Raw genomic sequence first — 26,519 nt, 5'->3', positions numbered from 1 at the left:
CATCTCTGCCTGGTTGAAATCCCTCTGAGTATTTTGTGTTACACTGGTGCCCTCTCTTCATCTCTGCCTGGTTGAAATCCCTCTGAGTATTTTGATGAGTTAGTTTAGAATTAATGGGAAGTGAAATGCCTGCTGATGTAATATCTGTAATGCTGTGTGTGGTTATTACAGGGGGGGAGTTAAACTCTTTCATCTACCATTGACATCTTTACTGTTAATGTATCTGCTGTTTCTCAAGCAGCACTGACGCGAGTCCAGTGTTTCTCATTTGCACAATATTGGTCTTGGTGGTTCTGCTTTAACAAGGAACTATACAAAAAATATTTCCTGTAGTACACTGCAATACATACTATGGTGTATTAAAGGAAACTATAGTGTTTTGGAAGGTAGTACAGTGTTTTACTGAATGTTATGCTCGCTCTACGTGTTGAAACTCACCCGTGTGGTCCTGTGTTGCTGCTCTCATCTCCTCCCCCCTGAAGGACCCATCATGTCTCTCAGACCTCAGAGTTACACGCACATTAGGAATGGAGGCTGTTTATAGGTTGCCCTGGTTTGCCATGTTTCTGCATGCACTCTACCATACCTCGCTATTCTTTACCATGCATACCTATGTTTAACCATGCTTTCACTGTGCTTTATTACACTGCTTTCAAGTGCTGGGTTGGGTTAGACGGTCAGTTTCAAAGTGCAGGATTTCTGTGTATAATCTTTATACCTTTCTTGACATCATGGAAATTGTTCGGTTGTATATGTATCTGTTTCATTCCCACATCATGTTGCCCTTTCTTTGTTTGAATCATTCATTAAGGTCTGTCTTTTTCTCAAAGAGCCTCTCAGCAGAATTGGCAGCTGTGGTAACTGGGGTTTATGCAGGGCACATGTGAAGTGATGACTGAGTGCTCCACTATCGCTGTGATAGGGGCTATTTTTGATAACACTTTCTTGAGCACCAAGGCAGCAGTGTGTAGGTGGAAGTTGCTGGTTAGGTCATTGTCAGAACAGGAAGCAGTGGGGTTGTCCCCTTCTGATGAAATGAGCTGTGAGTTAGCTGATACTGTGGGTTCTCAGAAAACACCATTTCACCCCAGTGTTTTAAATATTCAAACTAGGAGCAGATAGTCACCAGAGACACCTGGAGGGACAGGGTCATCTGCAAGTGTGAACCTACACTATGCCAAATAGCGGTTATATATTCTATAGATTAACTGCATCATATTCAAATACAATACAATAGACTATGTGTGAGTGAGTGTGTGTGTGTGTGTGTGTATATATATATAAAATTAGGGGTGTGCTGATACTGATACTCATAATTGCTTTTTAGAAGTATTGAAGTCAGCATGTATTCAAATAAATCTATTCATTAATGTGTTGATTTAAAAACAAGAAAAGCTGTCCTTCCCTCACCTTTACAACTGAATACCAATCAATGACAATTAGCATCCGCACTGTGCTTTAAAAACGGATTGGAAACACATGTTCCTCTCATCCGGGGCTCTGACATTTTTTTCTGCCACACTAACTGACAGTTTACAGCCTCAGTATATACCTTTATATATATATATATATATATAAATATAAATCACTCCAGTGGGTGGAGAAAACACCAGCCTATTAATATAACTTTAGAAAATATATGAGATCATTAAAGTATATCTGAGTGTGTTTGATTTATCAAAAATGATGTTGTAGTTGAACACAATTCATAAGCAGTTTTTGTCTAGTTTCTTGATGACAAATGTAATTTTTCGTCCATGCTATGAGATCGTTTTCCCACACACCCCTCCTTGGGGTTCTGTACAGTACTGCGGCTCTGAAGGATAGAAGGCGTGCTACTCAAACCGATACTGAAATACATCGGGCATCCCCCTGGCTCGGTTTTTAATATCTTTCTCTTATCTTCACAACTGAATAACAGTTCCAGCTCCTTGAGTCTTCAGAGAGGACTCCTCCAGGAGGCACAGGGCTTTCACTTCCTTTACAGTTTGAGGAAGCTGTAGAAAAGTCACACTCCAACTACCCAGCATTACAGAGCTTTCCATAATTTATGACTTCTCTGCCTCGACTGACTCATTGATTTCTATATTTGAACCTGGGATCTTCAGCCACCCAGCTTAAAATCAGGCTGTGATAAAACAACTGTGAATATCACTGATGCTATTTAAATATTTTCCTTTTCATTTACTTACATTTGTTCTTAGATTTACTGCAATTGTCTTTAAAATCTTTTCTTTGGAGAAAATAAACCAAGAACAGTCAACTAAAGCCATTCAAACGTACTCTCTTAGGATAAAAGCTTTCAGAGTCTGTCTGAGCCAGCTGTGGTGGAGGTTAAGTGCAGGTTTGTGTAATTATTTAGAAATAGGTTAAAACCACAAACCTCTTGCACTACGCACATGTCTGCATCACAGACCATCGCAAACAGTGAAAATCTGCAGGCAGTGTGTACAGTACACACTGTGGCAGGGATAGCCCTGAGGGAGCTGCCTGGGATTTCCACTGTGGTGTTAGCTCAGATTCCAGGGTGGGGCAGCACCACCCTTCATACCCCAGCTCAGGTATTTCCCAGGAGTTGAAATACAGAGTTCAGAGCAGGATGAGTGTAGAAAACATATCAGGAGACATTACCCTTCGCCCTACCAAATGACAGTATGTGTTTGGTTTATTGTAGATGTCAGTTAATAATTACATATAAAACTAAACTCTGGTCCTTGCAAAGCAATCTACCTTCCACCGAGTTGTGTGTGTGTGTGTGTGTGTGTGTGTGTATATATTGCTATAGTAATAGTAAACAAAGCAAACACATTTCATGTTTTTTAATAGTTTGTATTATTATTTACTTTTGTCACACACAGAACATGCCTGTAATTTCTGCTTCACCCATAATATCAAGCACTCCAAAGTAGAATAAGAAGCACTGGGAAAAATGTGAATCTTTCTCAAGGTCTTTATACACAATGCTTTGATCCATATCCTAACTATACTGCTTTCACAGATCTACATTAACACTGATCTTGGACTAGTTTTGATTAAGGCAATGTCGGTTTTAGTGGTAATCTAGTGCTATTCTAGAACACTTATTTAGAACTACTATAGGTTGTGTGTATTTTACGTATCCTAGAATTTTCCAGATAATGTTTTGGAATATTCTGTAAAGATCTCGAAAATAATACCCTCATCAAAGTTCTCTGATGCTGTCGGATTGCAGTCATTTTTGTGAGTATTCTCAACTGTTCTGACATACTTGTCTATATGACTCATAGCTTATCCCAGGATCATATAGCAAGCCAGAAGGAAGGATCAAACTAAACAAACCAATCCAAGGCAAGACACAACCCATAACATTGTTTCAGTGTGAATAACATAGCTGGATGTTATAAGGTGTGCGATCAGCAAAGCAAAAAAAGTCTTTTAACCCTTTAATGATCACAATTTTAAATGTGTTTTTAGATTCTATTTTAACTGTTTATATAACTATTGTTGAAATCTGTTAGTTCTCCAACCATAACTGTAAACACTCAATCATACGATACTGAGTAATACTAAAAAAAACCCTTTTATGCGCCCATCGAAACGGCTGTCTAATTGACTGCTGTTGTAAAGCTTTTTGAGTGACTGAATCTTAGGGCCACAGCAATCTTTGTCATTGCCTCAAAAATAAATCAAAATAAGAACAACTCACATGGCTTGAGGACATTATATTAGCAATAAGACTTGAGCAATGGCCAGGGATACCCTTGTGGTCTCTGACCACTGCATACAGACTGGTTTTTAATTGCATTAAAAATAATTCAGAGCAATGCAAAACAAAGGGCTCAAACCTTTGCAGTAGCTGTCGAGTTGTATTTAGGATTTCCCTGCTTCTTTTGATGCTTTTGCCTCTCTTTGGTGTTTTTCTGGATGTGATTCATTCTATCTGAAGATCTGCCTGTAATCTTTAACCATAACGTGTATTCGCTCCTCCTCTTCGTTTCTGTTGTTACTCAGCTCCGTGACTCATTCTTCTTGTTGGAAATGACTGTCTTTTCTCCAGGCCCATGGTTTGTTTGTTTTTTTCGGTTGGGTACAAATACACACCCTCTTTTTCTTCCCTCGTTTCTGAAACGGTGAAACTGTCATGGGCCTTGTTATTCACAGCACAGAAATCCACTGCTGGCACGTTGGCCTACATTCTCTCTGTGGACCATAATCGATGCTGCTCATTTATGTTATTGTAGTGTACACTGTATAATACAGATATCTATACTGATCCACTTTTATATGTAGGTCGGAAATCTATTAAAATAAGAAAAATTGTTAGATACTCAAGTAAAGGGTATTACTCACACTCTTGCATTGGAGCTCCCCCCCTGAGGACCCCTGGGGCTACCAGCACACCAGCAACGCTCTCCATGTTAAACAGGTCTGACCCCCAGCCCCTCACCTTCACTTCGCACCTTTAGAGGCTGACAATACCAGAGAAACACAGCCAGTTTAAACCTGCCCTGGACCCCCTAGTCCTCTGTTTATCAGGTCAGTTTTAATCAGTAAGGGTAATTTGATCGATCCGTTGTAGTATTTAAATCGAGATTAGCAGAGGCGATAATATGCTGTCATAGTATATGCTAAATAGATGTTTCCTGTAGAAATACCAGTGTAACAGAAAACGGTACAAGGAGATCCCCTTCTATTCCAGAGTTTGTTTTTGTTTTGATGAAGGTAACGATCTTTCAGGCTGCTGTGGTTCAAAGTTCTGAAACTGCTTTTAGAGAACTAGGGAAGCACAGCGAATGCAGCTGTGGAAGAGTGCTGTAAACAGTTACCATGGAGATTGGTGTAGCATGCAATGTGATTGTGGGATATTAAGCAAGGCACACAGTTTGGTCGCAATGATTTAGTGACAGTTAGCTCTCAGTTTCTGCTGCAGTTAGGTGTGAAGTACCTGACTAATTGTACTGTCATAAATCATGCTTTAGCCCCATAGTATTCACTGTGCACTTTGACAAAGCAATGATCAGCTCTATAGTGTGTAACAACCTGTATGAGGGGGTGTGCTTCCTTTTTAGAAATGCTAAAAGACACCTTTAGCTGACAAATGCAGGGTTTCTATGACAAATGCAGGGAAGGCAACAGGGCTCCTATTACATAGAAATGTCACCCATTCCAGCTTTTAATACGAGGTTGATTAGCCACAGTGTATAGGTAACAAGCTCAGGCGTGTCTTATTAAACTCCTAGGAAAACACAGGAATGGGTAAAACTGCTATGCAATGGGAGCCTTATTTCCACCCCTGCAAATAAACAAGTTTTTCTCAAAAGCTTTTTTTTTTTCTCCACGTAAATGATGTACTGGTAAAGCAGAGTGAAAACCATGGTAACCATTATAAAACACAGTGAACAGGAATAGCAGAGCAACGTACACAATTACAGAGAGAAATGAGCGTTGTAAACTTTTTAAGACTGATTAGTCTAAAATTTCAGTCCTGGTAAAAAAAAAAAATGGAAAATGAAACTACACTGTGGCATACTTTGTCACTTGCCTTGTGCATACCCCAGGCCTGATTCATAACACTCTGGACAGTTTTATTAGCATCTATTTTTTTTAGCACATGCGGGTGACTCATTAAATAAATAAGTACAAAAGACTTCTTCATTTTCCAGCGTATGTCGAAATGATTGTTGTGATGTATTTATTAAGAGGCTGACATACACAGTTGACGGATTGGCCAACATTATGAGCTTGCTGTTGACATCATGTCAACAAACTATAAACAAGCCGTCAGGGGAGTGACCTTTGAGTAGGAAACACAACACAGATCGATACGTTTGTTTACAAGGAAACAGATTTAGATGCACTAAATAAAGGCTTCAAAATAAACGTAAGAGTGGCCTAGTGTTACTTGATTCTGTTTAGAAATTAAGCAGCACAGACACTGTCAACCTGTGTAGTCTGCATTGATACAAGAAGAATTAACATATAGAAATTGAAAACTGTACACAGTAAACTCCCCCCCCCCCTGCAACCTGCTCAATATAATAACCACTGGGAGCAATCTGAACACAGTTGTATTTTTCCATTGCAGCATTGGAAAAATTCCACAGCCTTTACTGATGTAGGCTTCCACAGTGATCCATGTATGCGTGTGTTTCTTTCTAAAAGTGATAAGTGTGGAGGGCTTTGTTTTTCTGGTGAACTCATAAATCGTTTTCTTTTCAACCTGCAGGGGGGTGCTGCACTGTAAGGAGCTGTTTTTCATTAGTGTCCCTCTGGTTGGTACCATGAGGAGTAGGCCAGGAGTCTACAGGACAGACTGAAAAATTGAAATGGTACAAAACGACCTGTTGTCATACTGTTAACATGGCGTAAGCAGCTGCCTGAAATCCTGATGAACAGGTCCTGAACAGAGGCCTGACTCCTGGTACAGTAAACAAACCATGTACGGATATTTCTAACCTGGTCACTGCCACCTGCCTCGACTTCCCTCCCTCTGTGGAAATTTACCAGTCCTAATGATTTCGATTTATGACTATTTTTTTATTGCTTTGCTATTTGCCCGGAAGTGAACGCGCTGTATAACTCGCTGTTCAAAACAAAGCATAAACTTTTATTGCCGGCATTAACAGTTGCTTGATATATATGTATATATATATAAAAAAGGACACAAAAACAAACAATAACATCATTGAATTTGTTCAAACCTGCCAAGGTTGCTGTTGAAGCTCCTGATTTACAGCATGTGTGCACATTTTTTTAAAACATTACAATAAACTGTGATTCAGACAAACCTGTATATAAGACCATTTGTATAAAAAGACCACCTGTCTCTGACAATGTCCCCAGGAATCCTTGTCCCTGTGCTGAAACACCTGTTAGACCAGCTGTCGGTTTTACAGTATTTTTAACATGTTGTATTGAGTGGCCACCGCATAAACAGCAATGACTGCATGAAATACAGAAGTGTGCGGTGCTGGAGTTTGAGGTCTGTTCATTGATTGAATAAGACCAGGCTTACTGAACAGAGAGCCTGTATAGAGACTGAACCCCTACACAAATCTTTAACTCCTATAGAGACTGAACCCCTACACAAATCTTTAACTCCTATACAGAGACTGAACCCCTACACAAATCTTTAACTCCTATACAGAGACTGAACCCCTACACAAATCTTTAACTCCTATACAGAGACTGAACCCCTACACAAATCTTTAACTCCTATAGAGACTGAACCCCTACACAAATCTTTAACTCCTATACAGAGACTGAACCCCTACACAAATCTTTAACTCCTATACAGACTGAACCCCTACACAAATCTTTAACTCCTATACAGAGACTGAACCCCTACACAAATCTTTAACTCATACATTTAAAGATCCTTTTTCTGTTTGTTTTATGACTAGTTTTATTGGTAACTGTAAACACATCATTTGTTTTGCTCATTTACTGCCGATAGCATCATAGTTTCAAGATGATAACATTTATCACCTTTTTTTTCTTGTAGATCACAACTTGTTTCACTTTTAATATGAATTACTCTCTCCATATAGTCTAAATGACATCCCCTCGTTCCACACCTCAAGCCTTTACTCCTTCATAGCCCCCTCATCTCATACAAATGGGTCATTCTGCCTCCCAGTCCCTCAGCTCTAACCACTAAGCCACACTGTCTCCCAGTAACCTTGCTCATAAAATTATACAGTGCCATTCTGCCTCTCGTGTGTTTTACCAACAGGTTTAAATACATCTACAGATCTCCACAGACACTTAGACAACGCCGTTTGTAAACTTGGAAATGCTCCCATAGCTGGCAGCTGACATCAGTTTATTCAGTGCTCAGATATCTGGCCCGTCTTGTTACATGATGACGTGAATGAAAATTGGGACAGAACAGTCAGGAGGCGTCACCAGCCTTCTCATTCACATGAAACCACACTGTGCTTGCTATAAAAGAGCAGAACGAGAGTCAGGCAGGATACAACGAGCATAAAGCAGAAAACGGATTTACTACAACAGAAGAACAAGAAAAAATATCTTATTATAGGCAGCCGTATATTGTAGACTGCTATTCAAAGGAAAAGGACATTTTTAAAAAGTATTTATTTATTTATTTACATTTATTTAAATTCTTAAAACAGCAATACTTCTGACCTGCTTTTTAAAGGTCGAACAAAGAAATTTAAACTACTCGCTTTGCGCTTTTTTTTTTTTTTTTTTTTTTTGTCGTTTGGAAAGTATACTAGTATGGTTATAATGGAAGTGCCCAGCATCGACTGCAACTCTTTCCGAAGCCTGCTGGAGGGGGACGGGCTGGGCTGCCTGGTGCTGGACTGTCGGTCATTCTTCGCCTTCAATACCGCTCACATCCCGGGCTCTGCTAATGTGCGTTTCAGCACCATCGTGCGGCGGAGAGCCAGAGGGGGGCTCGGGTTGGAGCACATTGTTACCAACGAAGAGACCCGCAGCCGGCTCATGGCAGGAGAGTACCAGGCGGTGGTGTTCCTGGACGATAGAAGTTTGGATTTTGATCAGGTGAAGAAGGAGAGCACCCTGGCGCTGGCTGTCTGTGCCCTGTGCCGAGACCCCTGCGGGACGAGGGTGTTTTTGCTCAGAGGTAAGAGGGGAAGCCCTGATATTATTTTAAGCATAATATGTAATACATGTGCTGTATTAAAACATTCTGGAATGGCAGAAACCCGAATACAACAATAATAGAACAACACACATGAAGCGTCAGAATAAGTGCTGTTTTACTTATAGACAATTAAACAGTTTTGTAGTCCTAAGCGGGCTGTGTTTCGATTACTGTTATAAAGTTACTTACTGTTACTAACTTCCGAGTGTCGTTTTTGTATTTATTTATTTCTGTTCTATGTAATTTCAGGTGGATTTGAGATGTTTTCCTCTGAGTTTCCCGAGCTATGTACCAAGCCTTCCCCTCCGCAAGATCTGTGCCTGCCGCTAAGCGCCAGCTCCCAGCCCGGCAGCGCCGACTCCGGCTGCACGCCCTGCGGCACACCGCTCTACGATCAGGTGGGTCGGCGCTCCTAGAATAAAGAAGGGAGAATACATTTGATCAAGTAAACTCTAAAAACAAACTCTTAGTAAAATGACCTCATAGGGCTTTTCCTCTGACACTCTCTTCCTCTTTTTTTGTTTTGTTTTTTGTCATGGTTGGGTTGTGAGTTCATTTTACACCAAAGAGCTAAGTTATTTTTTGTGGCTTCCAAAAACACCTTTGGGATTACAATCAAATATGTGTGTGTGTGTGTGTGTGTGTGTGTGTGTGTGTGTGTGTGTTTTATTGTTTGTATTTTATTTAACCAGGAAAGTCCTATTGAGATTGAAATCTCTTTTTCAAGGGAGACCTGGTCAGCTCATGTCAAGTTATCAGTACACTAGTTCCAGTTCTCCCAGACCGAATCTTTATTCTTTGTGTTCATTGCTGCACAGGGTGGCCCCGTGGAAATCCTGCCCTTCCTTTATCTGGGCAGCGCCTACCACGCCTCCAGAAAGGACATGCTGGACGCTCTGGGGATCACCTCCCTCATCAACGTCTCCGCCAACTGCCCCAACCACTTCGAGAGCCATTACCAGTACAAGAGCATCCCAGTGGAGGACAACCACAAGGCAGACATCAGCTCCTGGTTCAACGAAGCCATCGAGTTTATCGGTGAGCATAGCCACTATCCGCTCTCCACTATGCACTCTCGCTTCCTCAAAACAGGCACTCAGAGACTTCTGCTTTTTCTGTTTTGAATTGACGTGAACGTTAAAAAAAAGTTGAGTCAAATCTAGTCTGATACAGCCTGCCAAAGCGAGTCCTGTTTATTTTTTTAATATGTGTGAGAAAGGGAAAGGCAAAAAACAAAGATACGTTAAAAAATCAAACTGATTGTCACTTTGTGCCTACAACCGTGTCTATTGCATTCACTGTCAATGGCCGCTTTTTAAATCTTATATGTTCCTAACTTAAATGTTGCAATTGCAAAGCCCATCTCTTTTTTTTTTCAAGTTGTCGTTGCTGAATGCAACAAACTCTCGTCCCCTGGGGTGCTTTATTTGAACAAAAAAGTATCTTTCCCTCCAAATCTGCCAGCCTGCCTCCAGAGTGATCATGTAGGCTGGTGTCACCCCCCCCCCCCCCCCCCCCCCCCCCCCCCCCCCCCCCCCCCCCCCCCCGAATCGGGGGCAAGCCCTCTTATGTTAACCACAGGGCCTTGACCCTGACAGCCTCTGAGCAGTGTGGCTGGGCGGATGTGCTGGTGTTTGAAAGCTCAGGGCCCCCATTGTTAGTGTGGAACAAAAGGCCCTTTCTCTCGCCCTCTGCTGGCCTTCCTTGCAGATGGAGCCTCTCAGCAGGAGGCAGGTTGTCTCTTTTGTGAAGTCTCCTGGGCTCGTGATGGGCAGGCTTTGTTCAAGCTATCCTCAAGGGAATGCGCCCCATCATTTGTTTTCACTGTTTAACTCCTCTTCCTGTTTCTTAATCAGTCGTCCTTTTCTTTTAAAGAGTTCTCATTTACCAATCTGAAAAGAACACACATGGCACTATTTTCTCCTAAAACAATGTGTGCTGATAAATGTTTGACTGGCCAAACAATGTATGTTTCTTGAAACTAAGACTAATCTTGGACGTGCCTCTTTGAGTGCGGTGTTCCCAATGTCACCCCCCCCCCCCCCACCCCCACGTGGTCCTGTGCTAAGCCAGTATTCTCCTTCTCTTTCTCTGTCAGACTCTGTGAAGAACCAAGGAGGTCGTGTCTTTGTGCACTGCCAGGCTGGCATCTCCCGCTCTGCTACCATCTGCCTGGCGTACCTCATGAGGACCAGGCGGGTGAAGCTGGACGAGGCCTTTGAGTTCGTCAAGCAGCGACGCAGCATCATCTCCCCCAACTTCAGCTTCATGGGCCAGCTGCTGCAGTTCGAGTCCCAGATCCTGGCACCCTCCTCCTGCTCTGCCGAGGTGAGCAGTCCTGCTAGAGGGAAGACGGGCACAGTGTTCAACTTCCCGGTCCACCGAGCCTCCAGCCCGCTCTCTTTCCTGCACAGCCCCATCGCCACTTCCCCCAGCTGCTGAACCAGACTGACTTATAAAGACTTCCAGCTGGGAGATGCGATCGCGTGGCACTGGAAGAGAGTCCAGTGTTGGATCTAGCAGACCTTCTCCTGTGAGTCTGTGGTTTGAGAACCCTGCCCACCCCCCGCCTCCAGTGGATCACTCGTCTAGGGAGACAGGTTTGAATATGGTTGGAGCAAAAGACCTAAAGTGGTTCCGCTAAGACAAATGCAGAAAGGGACAGGGGGTTGAGAGCCAAGAGTTGTCGATTCTGTGCCTAAGCTGTGGGTTAAGAAGGCTCTCTGAATTCACACACCCCGTCCTCTGTTCTGTTTCGTAAAGCACTAAAACTGTTTCAAAGGGCAGAAAAAAAAGACTGACACCCCCCCCATCCCCCCTCCCCAATTTCCTACCAAAGAAGTGCAGTAACCTGAAATGACAGTATTGTGTCTATCCACCCTATAGAGAGAAACAATCAGGCATCTTGGAAAGGCGCCTAAGAGGACTGATGTAAGCGACTCCAAGGAACTTTAGTCTTTTAGAGGAAGCCAGCTGTGAATCCAGAACTCGGATAAGTCCCAGTATCTGAATGACAATCGCTGCTCTTTTGTTAAGCTAGCACAAGCAGTCCCCTTGGCTGAGATCGTAGTATCAGAATCTCTCTGTTTTTAAACCCAATTGTGTTTTTTTTTATTATTATTATCAGGTAATTTTCTTGTCGCAAACCAGGTTTTAACCCGTTAATTGTAATTCCAAGTGACCTGTATGTAGGCAAATCTGGGTTAAAATATAATGCATACTGCTGTCTCTTTCCCAGTGGTCATCCCGCATTTCCGATGTGCTTTGTATCGTTATTTAAAGGGACTGTGTCTGCTTGTGAATCATTCACTTCAAGTGGTTCACGTGACAGTAACCTGCAGCTCCTGATCCTACCCTGAACTGAAGGATGCATGTTAAAGCTCTCACCACACGCCTCTCTCTGAATGCTCTGATCACGGGGCCAGCAAGCCCTGTTGAGACTGTCGCATTTAAAAAATAAATAAAATACAATGTAATACAACGAGTTGCCTTCAAAGCAACTCTCACCTTTCCAATATTTTTGTCTGCAGGAAAAATGAAAATACCTCAGTTACCCGGTACTGTGTTACAGCTCTCTGAACGACCCCCCCAAGAGCACTACAATGGGGGGGTTCTGAACGGGCTGTTTGTTGTATCTGTGATTATTTTATTATATATTTATGAACCAAAGTAATATATATATATATATATATATATATATATATATTATATATATATAATATATACTATATATATAATATATATATATATATATATATATATATAAATAAATGTGTGTGTGCGTTTATTTTGTATACATGTTGTTTTGATATGTTAAATTGACACCTTTTTTATGAAAACAAGAAATAAACAGTGTTTTAAAAATGTTTGTGAATAACTTCTTAAATTAGAAGCGTTGTTCTGTCCCTTAAACAAACGCGGCTGGATTATAACTTCCCTTTTATAGAACACATTACTGGTTAAGAATAAAGTCTGTTGTTGCTCCATCTTCAAAGTGAAAAATGCAAAACTAATCTGCTGAGCTCCCTTGTAAAATGTTGCAATTGTCCGATGCTTTTCCCATGGTTATGCCATGTTACTTTTTATAAGGGCTGTATTGATCTTTTTAAACAAAGGGCCATAGAAGACCTAATTAGAAATCTGGCTCAGGTAACAGGTGCAATGAGGCCCATGGTCTGAACTTAGCTGTCATTGGTCAGGTTTCTCTTGCAGTCATGGGTATGCAGTTGGTATGTAATTACTGCTATACAGATCCACCAATCACAAACGCCATCGCAGTCACAATCACCGTTGTTGGACAGGCTGTAGATAAGTGTGTTTGCCGCTGAAGGGCTTGTGAACAGAAACAAGGATGTGTGAACAGTGTTTTGTATTTATTCAGCCCTCACCATCCATAACTCTGAACAGCCAATCATAAGTGAGAAAGATGAATCAACAGAGCTGTGAGGGAATCCTAGGGGACAGTGGAACACAATGGCTGTCCTTCATTCTCTGGCCCATTGTAAACAGACAAGAGATATCTATACACAAGGGTTGAGAGCAGTGGTTATTTCCAGTGTGAACGAGTCATATCGACACAGGAGTTCCACAAAACTGAAATGATTAGCTTTCAAAGCCCCTTTCAAATCACTCCGCCTGAATTCATGCAAATTATACATGCCCAGACAAATCTGTTCACTTATACAACGTATTCTCCTATTACTTCAGACAGAACGATATATGATTAGTTTTTTTTCTACACTAAATGGCTTTTTTTGAATGAAGGTTTCATGTGATTTCTCAGAGAGATACTGTATTAAACTGATAGATCCCTTCAGCAATGTCTTGCAGCTTTGTATAAATCATGAATTTGGCATTGGTGAGAATACTTCTTCAAGCACTTTGACTTGAGTGACTTCCATTTTCAATTGTATTTAAATCCCTGTAGAATGCTGGCATTTCTGAAACAAAGGGGTGCTCCTGCAAACAGAAAGCTGTGTGGCTGGCTTCAAACAGCAGGTTTAGGAGACAGACAACTGTTAATGTTTTAATGACTGAATTTACAGTGCAGAGATTAGCAAATGACTTTATTGTTTTTATGCTTTGTGTAACTTTTACTGGGCTTTACTACACTTTGCTCTGCTTTTACTATGGGAAGAGTAACTATGGGAATTGTAAGAGTAACACAGAATGGTGTACAATGCTTACGCAAGACTTCAACAGGGGATTAAAGCCTATAGAGTAAGTACAGTATATATATATATATATATATATATATATATATATAGTGTACAATGTGTTCCTTCATTCTTCTGTTATTGATTTATTGTGTCATGGTTACTTCAGCTTGTTTTTGTAAGCACTTGTTTCTGTTGCTGGCTCTCCTGTTACACAAGCTTCATGAACAGAGACCTTTAAACGAGTTCCAGTTGCCAGCCTGCCTCACACCTGCCTGAGCATTGCCTAGCCCAGAGGTGTCCTCTCCTCCTTACAAGCTATCATTTCATTGAAGACTTTAAGAGATAGAGACATACCATGTCTTACCATGTCTGAGACACTTCCTCTCCAAACTTGCACCTGTTGCACAAACTAGAAGATAAAGATAGAGCCCGAGTCACATGATCCCAAGGTTCTTCTATTGGAAATGTGCTGATGAGAACGTGAAAAACACATGACATGGCAACAGGCTATAAATGGAACTGTCATTGTGCTATAGAGAAGATATTGATGTAAAAGTGATTGTTACAAAATATGTTCCCAGTTATTGAAACCACCAACACAGCCATGGTTAATCAATAAAGAATACAATACAATACAGTTTGCTTTTAAATAGCGCGCTTTACTCAGAACTTGTTTTTAAATGTGATTGAAAAGAATAGAAGTGAATAATCCCAGATAGAGGCTCCTATAGCTCACTGGAAACTGGAGACCCCTGTTCAGGTGCTGTACTCTTCATTACAGGTAATCTCATGCTGGCAATCTACTTGCTAACTTCGATGTGCTAACTTCAGTTGCTGCTAGTGTCACAGACCTGTATTATATGCAATACAGAGGTGTAAGTGCTTGTTCTTGGTTGCTAAGATTCAAGGTGAGGTTATTGAAAAATTGAAAAAAGAAGCATAAGATGAGAGACGGGTTTGCAGTTGATATTGAGTCCTGTATATGTGTAGATGTGTATCTGCTGCAGCAGACATTAAAGGGCTAATTATCTTGCAAATGACAATGAACGGAGAGTGGAGACAACAGGGACAGCTGCCAGCCGCTTGAGAAAAGCAGGACCGCTGAAGAGGCTTTCACCCGGCATTCAAATGCAAAAGATCCTGCGAGCGTTTCACATCTATTCTCCTCATTATCCCTTGTGAAAAGGCTGTAACAGAGAAGTCCTTGAATGGACAGAGAGCATGTTTGTGAGGGAGAATAGTGCAGCATCGGTCTCCCTAATTCTCTCACACTGACCAGAATACAGCAGACCACTAATAAGCTGGCCATCCAGAGAGAGTTACAGAACAGCCCAATCAGAAGATCAGAAGATTGTGAAATACACTGAATTTAAGTAAGCTAGTGAGCCACTAAATCAGCTATGTTTGTTTGAAGGTTGCAGACTCAGCGTTCACAGCAGCACACAATTTAAACAACTGATAAAACTTAAAGTTTGTTTTTTTGGTGCCATGCAAAGTCCATCAGTTATCAGCTAACCCTATACTGACATTGTTACCCATGTTTTCCTTTCTTAGTAAACTGTTGGGGTGGAAAAGAATTTCATCTGATCATAAAACTCAAAATCATGTCGTTGTCCTGTGATAGCTGATCCTACAGCCAGCTTATATTTTGCTCTCTCGGGGGGAAAAAGGAAAATTCAAGTTCAGAGATATGGTTAGCTCAACAGGCATGTAAAGCCCTGGTTACAAGTTGCTAGGTGACATAATCTTGATGGTCTTGTGAAAACCCCCTGTTGCCGTAGCGATGCAGTGCTTGCTTCCCTCCAGGCTTTGTGGTAGCAGCCTGAAGGCTTCCTGCTGCAGTTTCAATGTTTCTTCAGACAGGAAGTTTAGAGAGACTGGCTCCAGGCGTGGTTTCCAGCCACCACTAACCAACCTGCCTTCCTCCTGGAACACAATGCTCTGCAGCTTTATCTGTCCCTTTCCCAGTCAAAGAGGAAGCCAACCCAGGGAGCCTAACAAACACAGGCACGCACACTGTGTGAGGATAACATCCCAGCACATTCTGTGTGAGCATAACATCCCGGCACACTCTGCGTGAGGACAGCATCCCGGCACACTCTGCGTGAGGACAGCACACTCAAAAAAGAGACATTGCACCATTTATATCCTACTGTGCAAGGTTACAGCCCAGAGTTTTGTTTTCCATCGATTTCATGCCATGGACAAAGTCATGAAAGTTCAAGAGTGGCAAAAGTCACTGTTCCAGTTCCAGACAGCGCATATGTAATACAATTACATGGTTTTCATTCAGCATTTTTAGCAAAATGTATTTTGTTTATGAATTGTTTATTAAATACTATTATTTATTTCTCTGTGATGTCCTTTAAAACAGAATCGTATACAAACAGTCCCATTTGCAATGACAGTACAGTTTTAGCAGCTGAAGTAAGATTTTAACCAGAGCTGCAAACTCAGGCTGTAGAACTAGTAAGTCGGTTTGATTGTGATGACAAAATCATGGCAGAAAAATGTTACTGTAGAACTCTATAAACGCTTGTATTCTTCTGCTTTGGTAGAAACACTCAATACCTCATATACTAACCCTTATAAAAGTGTCCCATAGTAAAAGCATAGCAAAAGTGTAATAAAGCATAGGCAGACACTGTAAACATGGCAAACACCAGCACGCTATGGTAAATGCATAGTATAACCTTAGGAAAAGCATGGGAAAAACTGAAAAAAATTACAGTGCAAAAATACAGTGGAAACGTTTATTATACAGAACCACAGGCTCACACAAACACACTCCTTTTCTCTTTGTTACAATCAAGTTATCTGCAGTGTGCCCAGGGATTGGCACAGGTTCTAACTGAAGGGTTCCTCCTCCCCATGCATGCCCGCCACGTCAGCCCCTCTCAGCACCTTATCCTGTGCTAATGCCAGCCTAATCAGGAGCAGCAACTCAGCGGGGGAATGGAGCCAAAATCAGAGCAGCCGCCACCTCTGACCAGACTAGCCGTGCGTCAGTCACCTCGAGTTTATGATATTGTGTAGCTAGTAGAGAGGAGACAGTCAATCCAAGTTACTGGAAGGCAGGAGGGGCAGTTCAGAAGCACTTTGACCCAGAGCATGTTGTAACAGAAGTTAATAAGTTGTGTGTAGTTTGGGCAAGGGAACTGCAACTCAGAGCAGCTCGGAAGACAGTCATGCTTCAACACTGATGTATACATTTTTAATAACTCTCTTTGACCTGTTCGAAATTCAGAATTAATAAAAGAAACTTAGTAAATTCAATGGCAAACATTTCCACATACTATTTCTACTGGATGTGTGGAGAGAGAGAGAGAGAGAGAGAGAGAGAGAGAGAGAGAGAGAGAGAGAGAGAGAGAGAGAGAGAGAGAGAGAGAGAGAGAGAGAGAGAGATGTACAGAGGAATCCTTGTTTCACACAGTCTGCAGTATGCTGTACATGTGGCAGTGTGGCTCTGGGGGAGTCCCCTCTTTGCCAGCTGTCGCTCTGTTGTATTTGGGGTTGCTGTGGGCCCCTTAGTGTTTGTATAATCTGCAAGTTAATCTATGTTTGCCTTCTCCTCAGTGGGAGATCCCTAAATGCGTCATCCATAATCCTGCAAGGTACCACTCTTAAACTCTCAGTCAGCATCGTGAAGCTAATGCCTCCAGCAGTGTAACGAGAACCCCAATGCCATGAACTTTTTTCTTCTTCTAAATCAATTGGATTTCATGCCTTGAAGTGTCGGTATTTTGTGTGCTGCTTTGCTGCCACGTTGCTATATAGTGTATGATACATAACAGTCAGAGGACAGGCAGTTTGCTTTACCTTGAACTGCAGCTCAGATGGTAAGATACTAAAGAAACTTAGTCAATTCAATGACACATTTTCACTTAAACATCTTCAATGAACAGGGGAAACGTTTGCCATTGAATTTTCTCTCTGTGTTTTTTAGTTCTGAATGAAATTGTAAGATATTGTATTGGACTGTTGTAATTACTGTACTGTACAAATGTACTGGTAATTAGAAAAAAATGCTGTCAGTTCACATGCACACATTATAAAGATGTTTATACAGCTCTGCTGCGCTACCCCACAAAGTAACCATAGAAACATCATGTAATGTATGTGGGCAGAACAAACACAAGAACCGCGTGACAGACAGGAATGAACTGTATGGATGTTTGTGCCTGCTTGCTGGTGAGGATGCATGCAATGAGCGTTCTTTCTTTCTTTCTTTCTTTTTCTCCACGCCAAGCTCTTGAGATGAATAACCTGTCTCGTGCTCAGGTGGGATTAGTGGGCTGCAGAAACCCGAGCCTGACGTGCACACAGGCGATTAAAAATGAATGAAAAGCTCTTGTTGTAAAGACGAATCAAAACACAGCAGACACTTCTCCAAATTCCTCTGGGGAAACACATGCCATCAAGATAAACCCAGGATGTTTCAGATAAAACATATTCTATTGAATTCTATAGAAATCACACACATTATCAGGAGCAGTTTAATACATTTCGAAGTCAAAAAGCATTTCTCCCAATCCTAGCTTTTATTTTTTTTGCTAAAAAGATTGATGTTCCAAAGCTTCAAATTTATAAACCATGAGGTTCATTTCATGGCATCTACAGGCACCTGACTGTTTCTTGCTAGTATTTTATGTTTGTTTGCTTTTTACCCCAAAGCATAAACTGCTACAAAACCAGGAGAGTGTTTGACTGACACAGCAAACGATTCTGAGCCTGGATCTATTAAAAGCAAATTCAAAGCATAGCTGCACTCAGTGTTTCGGGGGAACCCCTTTATCAAGAAAACCCAGACGCATTTTTAAATCAATACATTCACAATTTGCATTGGTCGCAGACCATCATAAAAACAAAAATCCAAAACATCAATCCATCAAAACATATAAACCAGCATGTGTGCCTAGAGCTCACGCATGCAGTTAGCACTGGGTTAAATGCTTTGTGAATAGGACCCACTGAATGTACTGAACTGATATCAGGTCACCTGACCACCCTACCTCATTTATATAGCGAGTGTAGTTTTGCTGTAGTACTGTATAGAATATCACTGCTAAGGAAAAGGTTTGTGCTGTAATGCTTTTACCAGCTGGTTGAGCCGAAAACGCTCGTGTGCAATTAACCCAATTAAGAAACGTTAGGGCGTAACCTGGATTAAAACCAAAGTGACTTTATATAGTAATTAAAGGTTTACAAGTTACGCATTCAATGAACTTGACTGAACTTCAGCGAGCTTGCTGTTGACTCACAATAATCTGCAAGATTCTGTGGTGGTTGAACATGCCACTGTGAAAGGGCTTGGAAACGTGATGATGTCACAACGGAGAGATTAAACAAGGTCTTGGAAGCTCCTCAGCACAGATTTATATCTGATTGTTACTACACTCTAGAAGAATTCAGGCTCTTCATTGTTTGAGAGTTCCATCTGTGCAACGTTAAGGAAATGCGTCTGGCTTGGCCAGGACTCTCAAACAAGACCTTGACTGATTTCACCCTGAAGTGGCCGCGATCAAACCAGACACACTTCAGCACGCAAGCCTAGAACATACAGCAGCACATACCTCCTGCCCAACACGCACATTCTGTACACATACACGTCTGTACATGTCTGCTTGAACGTGACTGACTAGCACCCCCACTTTTAATGTCGGTGAGTAGGTGTTAGAGTTTGAAAGTTTTGAAAGCACAAAATGTTTTTTGGTCAATTTGGATATATTATAAAGAAACCAACAAAAGGGACATTGGATCAAAGTACACACTGTATAACACATGGGTACCGACACTGCCTTTGATACAACTCTTAAATGAAAATGAGTAATCAAGCCGCTGCTTTGACAGGAATCGTGATGTGCCAGGGCCAGGCATGAAAATGCAATGAGGTGTATTTGCACTGCGTTGGAGGAGCAGCACTCTACTTCTTTCCTAGCACATCCTTTCTTTATTTGGTATGGAAAATGGAATTTGCCTTGGGCAAAGAACAGCAGGGATTAAGTGTGATGCAAATTGCTTCCAGACATTGCACTTAAAAGCTTGTCTGTGCTGCTGAATATAGCTGCTCCCTCAAAATATTTAGGAAAGTTTATATAAAGTTATGGGAGATTTCCCAGGACCTGTCCACTCCTGTAGTTTCTATGTGCATAAAGAAAGAGTGAAACGTTACTTCAAGGAGTAGAAATGTGACTACAGAAGAGCAACAGTGTGTTATTTTAAATATATATATTGTTAAAAGTTTACCACGTTTTTTTTTTTTTTTTTTTAAATCCTACCTATTACAGAAAAGGTGTAGCATTAGAATATTCGTTTGTCTGCAAGGTACATTTATGTGGTCGCTACATCATCCACAGGGTTTATATTAGCTGTGCGAGAGGAGTGTGCGACTATTCAGAAACAATCATTTTTTGGCCGGACGACGTACATTCACAGTATGTTGAAAAGCACATCATCATTTTTAAAACACCAATATTAACAGAAGAACAGCAATAGCTAATAGCATGCATAGCCCTCTTAAGACTTCAGATAAACACAAATGTGATCCATCAAATTCAATACTGGACAGATAAGTCATTACTGGGGATCAGACAGCCAGCAAATTCAATTTAAGGAACTTTGTAGTGTAGATCTAAGAGTAACCCTATTCACAAGTACAGATCGAGGCAGTGCTTTTAATAGAGCTCTGGGGTTTCGGGATTTATAAATAAACTGTGGATCTGAGGCCCCAGCCGTTTGGATGTGCCTCGGGCTGAGAGCGGCGTGTTTCTAATTCCTCACTGGGAACAAACTCTGGCTCCTCTGACGCAGGAAGAAGCCAACGTTACTCATGCAAGAGCCTCGCAACGACTAGAACAAAACACAGAGCAGCAGCCATGGTGAACAGGGCGCGTGACCAACACAGAATGAGCTGAGGCAGCCTAGCAGGGTCACTGACCACCGGGGAACGAGGAACCAGGTGAGAAGGGTCTGAGAGCTGGGACAGAAACAGGGCAGACGGGACACAATCTAGTACACTTCATTATTTGTGACTTGCTCAGAGTTCCCTAAAGGTAAAACCAAAAAAAAAAAAAAAAAAAAAGAAAAGAAAACATAATATTGTCGAAATAATAAAGCCTTTAGCATGTTCCTCTGCACGATCCACAAGCTCAGACCTACACTTCACACTGAAGAGACTACAAGTGGCTTATCAAGCTTGTAGTAGAACCTGGAATGGGTTAGACTGCTATGCAATAAGAGTCTTATTTCCACCCCTGCTATAGTGGCATCTTAGCTATCTATCTATATATGTAGCTATCTACAAACCACTGCTCCTGAATCCCAAATGAACACTGATACAATGCCTTCAGCAAGCTTTTTACCTTGTGTCTTTATATTAGTAAGAATTAGCGATGCCTATGCCAATAACTACCAAACAGAATGTACCTGAACACCATCTAATTACAGTACTGAGAAATGTGTGTCAAATTATCAGAGTCCTGTAGCGGCTGTGTGGTTAGCCTGTCCTCAATGACCAGAATCCCACGCATCTCTGCACCCTCTGCTTCTGTTCAACAGTCGCAACAATCTTGGGACGTGTTGTGAAGCAATCTGAGCTCACTCACGCTGTGATGTTTCTCATTATGATGCCAATGGCATGATCTACATTTCACTATGCTGCAACTGCACAGCCTTCCGCTGAAGCCACTCAGTGCAGGCAGGAGAAGTACGAGAGCGCCCACTCCTGGATATTTGGTGAACAGCGGGTAGAGACAGTTAACAAGGTAATTAATACCTGATCTCTGCACATTGCTGTGGCCCCCTCTAGTGCAAGCTGTGAAAATGACATGACTTGTATCGTACTTACAGCACACACCAGTCTGAAACCTTGATTTAAGGTCTGGCAGATATTACACGCTTCAACCAGAGGGGGCACTGAGCGCTATCTGAGACACTGAGCGGAGTTCTCTCACAGTAACCACTGTGGAAGTCTAGGGAACACACGCTTGTAATGATGCCGCGTTAAATACGCACAGTATAATAGTGAATCCACGCCCTATACCCCTTTTCAAATCCTTCACCTCATTGGGGGGGGGGGCTATTACACTATACTTTAAAACGACAAAATACAAAAATATAATATATTTAAAAAGCAGGAAAACAATCTTTGTTAAAAGCTCTTACAACTTGGGCAGTTAATTCCTAAATAAAGCCACGTTGATGTCAGCAGCTAAATAAGTCCCAGAATTAGCTTCCAGATTTGAAGAGCCCAATTCTTCCAGCTGCTGCAAGCCCGCTTGGGCAAGCTGCCCTTGTGCGCTGGTGTTCGTGTTGATTGTTAACGGTTGCTAAACTTTTTACAAAAATCGTTTTTACCGTTAGCTCTTCAAGAAGCTGGTGTGCGTGCTTCGGTTTCCAGACAATAACTATCAAGCAGGCTGATACAATAAGTACTGTACAAGGAAATACTGTTTTTTATATTCCTAAGCATGTCATATTGTCTGTGTCAAAGTGCAACATACTGGTACAGTATTATGCCACATGGTATATATTACACGCTTAGTAAAACAAATAATAATAATAATAATAATAATAATAATAATAATAATAATAATAATAAATGGGAAGGTTTTAAAACACGCTATGCTTGTTTGTGTGCACACACGATTTGTAATGCTTCTGTATGAATACATAGCAAGCTGGCACGCTTTAAAGCAACGGTGCCAAACCTCTCCCTCAGCGGGGGTGCTCAGGTTCCCCGCTGGCCGCTATTGGACACGGCAGATACAAATATATCCACGTGTTGTTGTTTTTATCTTTTAAACAAAACCCAGGCGGGAGTTTCTGTTACATATTTGTCCTTTTTTTAAATCATAACATTTGGGCGTTGAATCCGCACAGAACAAAAAGCAGACACAACTACGCTGGATCGCTTGTTGTCGTTCAGTGTTTTATACGACTCGGGTTTCTTGTCGTTTATGTTGCAAGTTTGTTTTTTTTTTATTTTGATTTTTTTTTGTTTGTTTTTCAAAACGAAAAATTAAAAATGGGAAACGGCGAATCCAGCCCGTTCAGCAGCCCGCCCTGTCCCAAGACGTCTTACCGATTCAAAGGTGCTCAGAGTCTGGCGGTCATTGGCAGTGACGCAGGTGAGTTTGAAACCTTGTTAATGTAGCAGGCTGTGTTTCCCTTCCTGCCAGCACACGGGCGGCTGTTCTGCTTAGGGAACTGGTCCTGGAGCGATTCTGAACAACGTGTACGGGGAAGTGAAGCATGAATACCGACTGCATGTATTGTATAATCATCATTTAAAGAGCTCTGTAATACAATTAGCCTAATTAACTATGCAATCTGTTATGTAATACAACCCTATCCATAACAGTCAAGTACTGATTGGAGATTCATATCCAGTTATAAAAGGTTGTTGTGTCTTTTGCACTGTTTCAACCAGTAAAATGTTAACCCTGCAATCAACTGAGCTACAAAAACCCACTGCCTCCCAACCTGCAGCCCTGCACTCTGCTACTCAAACCCTCTACCTTCTACACTGCAGCCCAGCACTCTAACCACTGAGCTACTCAAACCCACTGCCTCCCACCCTGCAGCCCAGCACTCTGCTACTCAAACCCTCTACCTTCTACACTGCAGCCCAGCACTCTAACCACTGAGCTACTCAAACCCACTGCCTCCCACCCTGCAGCCCAGCACTCTGCTACTCAAACCCTCTATCTTCTACACCGCATCACAGCACTGAGCTACTCAAACCTACTGACTTCCACACTGCAGCCCAGCACTCTAACCACTGAGCTACTCAAACCCAGTGCCTTCCACACTGCAGCCCAGCACTCTCACCACTGAGCTACTCAAACCCAGTGCTTTCCACACTGTAGCCCAGTACTCTAATCACTGAACTACTCAAACCCAGTGCTTTCCACCCTGCAGCCCAGCACTCTCACCACTGAGCTACTCAAACCCAGTGCTTTCCACACTGCAGCCCAGCACTCTCACCACTGAGCTACTCAAACACACTGCCTTCCACACTGAAGCCCAGCACTCTCACCACTGAGCTACTCAAACCCAGTGCTTTCCACACTGCAGCCCAGCACTCTCACCACTGAGCTACTCAAACCCAGTGCTTTCCACACTGCAGCCCAGCACTCTCACCACTGAGCTACTCAAACCCCATGCTTTCCACACAGCAGCCCAGCACTCTCACCACTGAGCTACTCAAACCCAGTGCTTTCCACCCCGCAGCCCAGTACTCTAAGCTTCTGTCATAATCAGTATCTCAGCATATCCCATTTTCCCAGACCCCTGGAATCCCTCAGCTGGATCAGACTGTCATGTATCCAGCAGGTAGAGCATCTGCCAGATTTCAAACGCTCGTTAGATAATGCTGCAAGTAAAGTGCTCTGAGTGTTGTGAGGCTTAGTCACACTTAACCACTTCACTGTGCCACTGGGGTCTACTTTTCAAAACTAAACCTGCATTTCTACCAAAAAAAAAAATACCTGTGCACAAAAATATAAAATAGTATTTCTTAGCACGGAGATGACATTTGAATTCAAGCAAGCTATGCACATCAAATCAGGTACAACGTGCATATTTCAGTGAACCGTTATATCCACTAAACCAGTAACAAGCAGAGACAGAGTGGTCCGTCCTTCAGCACTCGATAGCAGGCTGCTCACAAAGAGGGCTTTACTATGAATGAGTTTACCAGGTCTCAGCCTATCTCACTGGCACATCTCCAGGGAGGTGGAATAATCCATTTTCTACATTGCAGCTAATTGCCTCTAATTAGGATGATGCCCTGTGTCTGTTCTGTGTGTATCCTTCACCCAATCAAGCCCTGTGGATAATGAATTGACAGGAGAAGCCAGCTTTGAGCCAAGCTGATTGAATTGAGTTTGCTCTGTGCGTTGAGATGCATTTGAATTTGCTTATTAAACCCTATGGGGTACCATCTATTTAGAAGCAGGGTAATACTAGTGTATATAATAAGGCTGCTGGCAGCTTGAACTAGCCCCTGGTGTTTTTCACCTTCAAAGTGAGTAAAAACAAGACAATGTGGTGGATTTGTCATAACAACACGTTTCACCCTTTTGTGATCTGACCTTATCAAACGGATCCTCACATATTTACTGCTTACTACAGACCACGGCATGTTCCGTTCTCAAATGTTGTTTCTAAACTCAGTGTAAAACAATCTGTCTCAATTCTGTATTAATCCCTTTGTTTGAGTAGTGAAATACAAATGTGCATAAACACACATTCGGACCACGCAAGAAGTGCCTTTACTGTCTCCAGAAAACTGTCACGCCGATCTCTCATTGCTCCATCAGTCTGCAGAAATGCCTCATGATCTTATTGCTGATCTGACAGTACAGCAGATTGCCAGAATTGCAATACAATGAAATATAATACAGTGTTTCATCAGGAACAATACGCACATTCGAGTAACTGAATGCATTGTAAGCCGTGCTGTATGATGCAGTTTTTATTAGACTTTTTATTAGATCATATGAACCGGCGGTGCTCTGGGGAGAGAGTGCTGCCTGATGCACAGATGAGACTCCCAGGCTGTGCTGCAGTCATTCACCGCAGTTTGCAGTAGATTTACACGTCTGTCTGTTTCATGTTAGTTTAGTCTAGCGGGTGATGTTATGAAGTCTTCAGCTGCTTAAGCAGCAATTATCCAGCACAGTGCATCCACTGCTTAGCAACAAGACACTGAGCGGTCGCTTCCAGCTGAACGGCTTTTTTCTTCCAGCCCGTCTGTGCTGCTGAAGAATGGAGGCAGTCAGGGTGCAGGTGTCTCCAGAGATGGGTACTGTTTTAAATCCTGGCTCGAGTGGCTGTGCTGGTTGGTGATACAGTGGACCGCAGCATGATGAGAAGGGTTTTCAATGGGCTTGCCTGTTACCATGCAGGTGTTGCATGAATTGAGCCCACAGTTGCTGATTTAGTGTGATCAGTTGATCAGTAGCCTTTTCCTTCCTGACCCAGGGAGATTCAGGAGGCTTTCCATGCTACTGTTTCTGTAGCTTATAAAAGCTAAAAAGTAATGTAAATGAATGGGGGGCAGTATCTAAGTGTTTGCTGTGTTATATTGATAATAGTTTACAACAAGCACTTAAAGAAACCATTTTTAAAAAAGCATGATGCATTTGTATAGCAGTGCTGGCCAAGTCTTATCAGTGCAGTTAAACACAAAGTAGACAGTACAGCACTTTGTGTAGAGCGGATGAGTAGCTGTGATGCGCAGGAGCCAGAACTCAAAGAGTCTACTGAGGCATAGCAGGGGGTGAGACAAGGAAGTTCGAAATACATCTTTGAAGTTGCCTTTACAGTCAAGGCTTTGCCTGAAATAGTTCTAGCTGAAAGGGTAAGACATGTTTTTGAAAGTTTTTTTTTTTTTGTATAAAATTCAGGGATGAAGTTGACATGCACATTCAGAGAGCATCAATGTCCAGTCACAGCGTATGTTACTGGCACTGCCCTTGTCAGGGACTCAAAACCGTATACTTGCACCGAACGCAAGAGCAAAACACTTCCTTTTACTCCAGATTCAGATTTAGCTATGGAGTTAGAAATTTGTGCTTCACACTTTGAGGCCAAAATGTAAATATTTATAGCATACAATGCTATTCTGTTATGAGATTTTTTTTACAAAAATAGGTCAGTGTTGTTGTCTGTGAAATATTCCCAAAATAGTGGAGTCAGAGAGCTTGACCCTGAGAAGACTGCCCCTAGTTGAGCCTGGG

At 42.0% G+C, this 26,519-nt stretch overlaps 2 protein-coding genes across 3 annotated transcripts in view; both read left to right on the top strand.

The window, feature by feature from the left end:
* The first annotated feature begins 7,952 nt into the window (after positions 1 to 7,952).
* Positions 7,953 to 11,967, top strand: LOC121297145 (dual specificity protein phosphatase 1-B-like). The gene is made up of 4 exons (XM_041223221.1): positions 7,953 to 8,593; positions 8,864 to 9,012; positions 9,433 to 9,652; positions 10,713 to 11,967. The coding sequence occupies exons 1-4, from the start codon at positions 8,224 to 8,226 to the stop codon at positions 11,054 to 11,056; spliced, it is 1,083 nt and encodes a 360-aa protein (XP_041079155.1). The 5' UTR covers positions 7,953 to 8,223; the 3' UTR covers positions 11,057 to 11,967.
* Positions 11,968 to 22,532: 10,565 nt separating this feature from the next.
* LOC121297084 (E3 ubiquitin-protein ligase NEURL1B-like) overlaps positions 22,533 to 26,519 on the top strand; it is a 57,280-nt gene continuing 53,293 nt past the window's right edge. For both annotated transcript variants that reach the window (XM_041223098.1, XM_041223097.1), the window contains exon 1: positions 22,533 to 22,901. In XM_041223098.1, coding sequence (XP_041079032.1) covers positions 22,799 to 22,901 — 103 coding nt within the window. In that variant the 5' untranslated portion in view covers positions 22,533 to 22,798. The remainder of the gene's footprint in view (positions 22,902 to 26,519) is intronic.

The sequence above is a fragment of the Polyodon spathula genome, chromosome 22 (genome assembly GCF_017654505.1).
Source record: "Polyodon spathula isolate WHYD16114869_AA chromosome 22, ASM1765450v1, whole genome shotgun sequence".
Taxonomy (NCBI): domain Eukaryota; kingdom Metazoa; phylum Chordata; class Actinopteri; order Acipenseriformes; family Polyodontidae; genus Polyodon; species Polyodon spathula.
The sequence above is the reverse complement of the archived record's forward strand: the minus strand, read 5'-3'. Positions and strand labels throughout refer to the sequence as shown.

Coding starts and splice junctions, on each gene's coding strand:
- LOC121297145 (XM_041223221.1), top strand. CDS start 8,224: ATGGTTATAATGGAAGTGCCCAGCATCGACTGCAACTCTTTCCGAAGC. Junction 8,594..8,863: donor GAGGGTGTTTTTGCTCAGAG/GTAAGAGGGGAA, acceptor ATGTAATTTCAG/GTGGATTTGAGATGTTTTCC. Junction 9,013..9,432: donor GCACACCGCTCTACGATCAG/GTGGGTCGGCGC, acceptor ATTGCTGCACAG/GGTGGCCCCGTGGAAATCCT.